The sequence below is a fragment of the Anguilla anguilla genome, chromosome 6, assembly GCF_013347855.1.
Source record: "Anguilla anguilla isolate fAngAng1 chromosome 6, fAngAng1.pri, whole genome shotgun sequence".
NCBI classification, from domain to species: domain Eukaryota; kingdom Metazoa; phylum Chordata; class Actinopteri; order Anguilliformes; family Anguillidae; genus Anguilla; species Anguilla anguilla.
Window position 1 is genome coordinate 61,345,289 of NC_049206.1, and position 4,421 is coordinate 61,349,709.

The 4,421-nt window shown below is 52.4% G+C and overlaps 1 protein-coding gene across 1 annotated transcript in view; it reads left to right on the forward strand.

Moving 5' to 3' along the window:
* ints7 (integrator complex subunit 7) overlaps positions 1-3,911 on the forward strand; it is a 12,377-nt gene extending 8,466 nt beyond the window's left edge. Inside the window, exons 17-20 of the mRNA XM_035421900.1 lie at positions 156-288; positions 588-686; positions 829-1,014; positions 3,052-3,911. Coding sequence (XP_035277791.1) covers positions 156-288; positions 588-686; positions 829-1,014; positions 3,052-3,315 — 682 coding nt within the window. The 3' untranslated portion in view covers positions 3,316-3,911. The remainder of the gene's footprint in view (positions 1-155; positions 289-587; positions 687-828; positions 1,015-3,051) is intronic.
* The last annotated feature ends 510 nt before the right edge of the window (positions 3,912-4,421 follow it).

Genomic DNA, 4,421 nt, shown 5'->3' on the forward strand with positions numbered 1-4,421 from the left:
AAAATCCCTTCTTTCACTCAGTATAATGTGACATTGTGGTCAGTACTTTCTCAGGGATTTATCTGCAGTTTTTTACCTGCTCATGTAAAAGGTTAAAGGTTACTGGCCCGTGTAAAGAGTTAAAGTGCAGCGTGGTGTCCGGCTCTGGTCCACAGCTTCCCGGACTACAGTTCCCAGGGTTCCGAGCAGGCACAGAGTGAGTACGAGCGCCGGCTGATGTCCGTCTTCAGTCACGTGTTGGAGGAGGTGGAGTCTCTGAGCAGGAAACATCCCCCTGTCTCCTACCTGGTAAGTACAGGTACTAGGGGGGTGGGGATTGGAGGAGTGACTGCTGGACAGGATGGAGGACCGGGGTTTAGTGTGTGAGAGTGTGTTTTGACCAGCTCTGGACTACATCTCCCATCCTCCCCTGCAAGGCCAGGTTTTAGGCCTGCGGTTACAAAAAAAAAAAAAAGACATAGTCTATCAGCAAAAGGAAGATATGTAGGTCAAGCTCTGATTGGCTATGAAAAACAGGGAGAATCAATCAGTGTGAGGAGTATATATGTTCTGGTCTCTGATTGGCTGTCTCCCTGTGGTTGTTCCAGCACACTAGCTGTCTGTGTGATGCGGTGATCGCCCTGCTGAAGGTGCCGCTCTCCTTCCAGAGGTATTTCTTCCAGAAGCTGCAGTCCACCAGCATCAAGGTAAAGGGGGCGGGGGGGTGTTGCGGGGCGGGGGAGGGCCCCACATTCTGCCTCAGAGTTCTCATGCTCGTGCCCTTCGGCCCCCACATTCTGCCTCAGACTTCTCATACTCGTGCCCTTCCTCGTTTTCTTTCCTCATTAGCTGGCTCTTTCCCCTTCCCCTCGGAGTGCCACTGAACCAATCCCAGTGCAGAGCAGCCAGCAGCTGACTCTGAAGGTGGAGGGTGTGGTCCAGCATGGCTCCACCCCCGGGCTCTTTAGGAAGATCCAGTCTGTCTGCCTGAACGTTAGCTCCACCCTGCAGAGCAAGTCTGGACAGGACTACAAGGTAACGGGCTGGAGCGTGATGTAACGGACTGGTCTGTGATGTAAGTGGCTGGAGTATGATGTAACGGACTGGTCTGTGATGTAAGGGACTGGTGTATGATGGCACAGACTGGTCTGTGATGTAAGGGACTGGAGCGTGATGTAACGGACTGGTCTGTGATGTAAGTGGCTGGAGTATGATGTCACAGACTTGTCTGTGATGTAAGGGGCTGGAGTATGATGTCACAGACTGGTCTGTGATGTAAGGGGCTGGAGTATGATGTCACAGACTGGTCTGTGATGTAAGGGGCTGGAGTATGATGTCACAGACTGGACTGTGGGGTAATGGACTGCTATGGCCCACCTCTGGGAGATCACAGTATAAACTACGCATAACAAAAATGTTCAATAAAAGTCCATTTGTTGAACAATAAGAATATAAAGGACAGAGAAACAGGCGTGTGTAGGTGGTGGTTCAAACGAGCGACTGCGTGGTCATCTGGCACGGTGCACCGGGCACCTGAAAGCAAAATGATACCCTGCCCCACCACAAGGGGGCGTCCTAAGGACAACTGAATAAAAGAAACACACATGGACTATGAGGTGACAGCCTGGACTGTAAGGGTTAAATGGTTCACAGAGATACTCTGACTGATATGGGCTGGCGTGCCTGTGTGTGTGTGTGTATCTCCGTGAGAGTGTGTGTGTGTGTATCTCTGTGTGTGTTTGTGTGTGTGTGTTTGTGTCTGTGTGCGCATCTGCCTGCCTGCGTGCATACGTGCGTGTGTTTACTATACGTGTTTATCTTCTTGGCTGAGCCCCACGTCTCTGTACCAGAGAGATGGTGTCTCTGTTTTATAAAATAGGCCTATTTGCTTTGATTTGGATGGGACACACACACAGACACACACACACACACACATACACATACACATACACACACACATACAGACACACACACACACACACACCCTTGGGGCTGGTGGATATTGCCCATGTTTGTACTCCAGCACTAATTGCTTTAAAAGTCCAGGGTGAGGGAATGACAGGAAATGATGCGGGTGGGGGGGAGTGGGGGGTGCTGAGTGCATTCTCCTGTCTGTGTGGGGCTGGAGGGGGAGGGGGGGGCAGGCCAATGAAACATGGTCTCCTGAGGCCCCTGAGCCATAACCCCATTTGATTCGCAACCGCACTGGAACCGCAACCGTGCTGGAACCGCAACCGTGCTAGAACCGTAACCACGCTAGAACCGTAACCGTGCTAGAACCGTAACCGTGCTAGAACCGCCACCGTGCTGGAACCGCAACCGTGCTAGAACCGTAACCACTCTAGAACCGTAACCGTGCTAGAACCGTAACCGTGCTAGAACCGTAACCTGCTCCTCCTGCTCGTTTGAGAGACATACCTCTGGCGGCGTGCTCTGCCTTCATCATCATCATCCTCATCCTCATTATCATTTATTCAGTCATTTATACAGCAGGTGTGTTTATCCGCAGCCTGTTATTCCAGCTGCAGGGACGGCTCGGGGGGGGGGGGGGGCAGCGCTCGTGCTCCTCACGGATCAGCTGTTCCGTCTGCACAGCGCAGCTCTGATGTCACACTGACGCACGGAAATCCCAGTCTGAGGTCAACAACGCCGCTGCCATACACACTCGCACACACACACGCTCACACGCTCACACACACACACACGCTCACACTCTCACACACTCACTCGCTCGCTTTGTTATTTTGCCCTCATAACACCTGACATTAGAAAAGACAAAAATATTTGCCCTCCTGATCAGGTTGTTTGCACGTAAACTGATGTTAATATTATAATAGTTATATTTAATACATTTAAATAACTTATTAAAGGTAACACCTGGTTTACTGATAAATGTTTAACAGTAAGTGGCCTCTGTGTGATGTTTGTGCCAGCGGGAGCACAGAGAACCCAAACGGAGGTCAAACAGAGGTCAGCGCAGTGAGCGTTCAGCATCCCCGCGCTGAGGCGCTGTTTGGGGGAGTGGTGGGCGGAGCCATCCTCAGTGTTCTAACCCCGCCTCTCTGTTGGCAGATCCCGCTGGACGCGAAGACCAATGAGATCGAGCGGAGGGTGGAGCCGCACAACGACTACTTCAGCACGCAGTTCCTGCTCAACTGCTCCGTCGTGGGCACGCACACGGTCACCGTGGAGACGTCGGTGGTGGACGGCAGCGGGATCGAGTGGAAGACGGGACCCAAGAGCACGCTGTCCGTCAAATCGCTGGAGGACCCGTATTCCCAGCAGACCCTGCCCCAGCCGGCCCCCCAGCGGAGCGTCTACGCCCGCTTCCAGTGACCCCACCCCGCCTTCTTCCAGTGACTCCGCCCCGCCTTCTTCCAGTGACCCCGCCCCGCCTTCTTCTAGTGACCCCGCCCCGCCTTCTTCCAGTGACTCCGCCCCGCCCGCTTCCAGTGACCCCGCCCCACCCGCTTCCAGTGACCCCGCCCCGCCTTCTTCCAGTGACCCCGCCCCGCCTTCTTCCAGTGACCCTGCCCCATCCTGCCCCGCCCCACTTCCAGTGACCCCACCATGCCCCGCCCACTTCCACTGACCCCACCCTGCCCCTCTACACCCCAAAACCAAGAACATTTCCTCTCGTTTGTTGAAAGACCGGCAGAAATGTGCTTTAACCCTGTCCTCCTGTGTTTCTGTATCATGTGAAGGGTCAGTGTGTTACATTTGGCCTGGGGGGGTGTAGGGATTCAGACAGGAGCAGTGGACTGGGGGGAGGGTTCTCTTCTGTTCTTGACATGTAAATTTAAGCCTAAAAATGCCTCTGATTTGGGCTACGTGGTCAAAGGATTGTTCTATTTTTACCTTTAACTGAGATTCCAGTGGCCAAAGAGAAATAATAATAGTTATTATTAAAAAACCTTTTGACTTGTAAAAAAGCTTGCAGCCTTTATTCATGTTCCTGTAGGATATTGTTTGCCGGGGTTAGTCGGGTGGCAGTGGAGGTGGGGTGGGGGACAGAACGGGCCAGTACAGCCCAACCCCCCCACCCTGGTCCTGCAGCACAAGGGGGGGCAAGGAAGGTGTGTCTGCTAGGTGTGCAGTGGTAAGAGTGAAAGAGGAATGCCAGGTACAAAACGAGGATAGAGATCCTGTTTTCTCTGCTTCTGTAAGAATATCACACCGGGTTTACCTTTATATCGGGCTGGGTACTGACCCATAGGTATCAAGATGCTTACTCAGCACCCCACCACCAAAGACTGTAACTTGTTCCCCATGCCATCAGTTTACCAACAATACACAACATGATTACACTGTATCATGGAGAACCTAAAGTTCACAATATCGATCCAATTGGATGTTTTGCAACACTGTCTCTCCATCACAGTTGCTGACTCCCCGTCACATTAGTTTTACATTTCTTCAGAATCTGGCAACGGGCTGTTTTT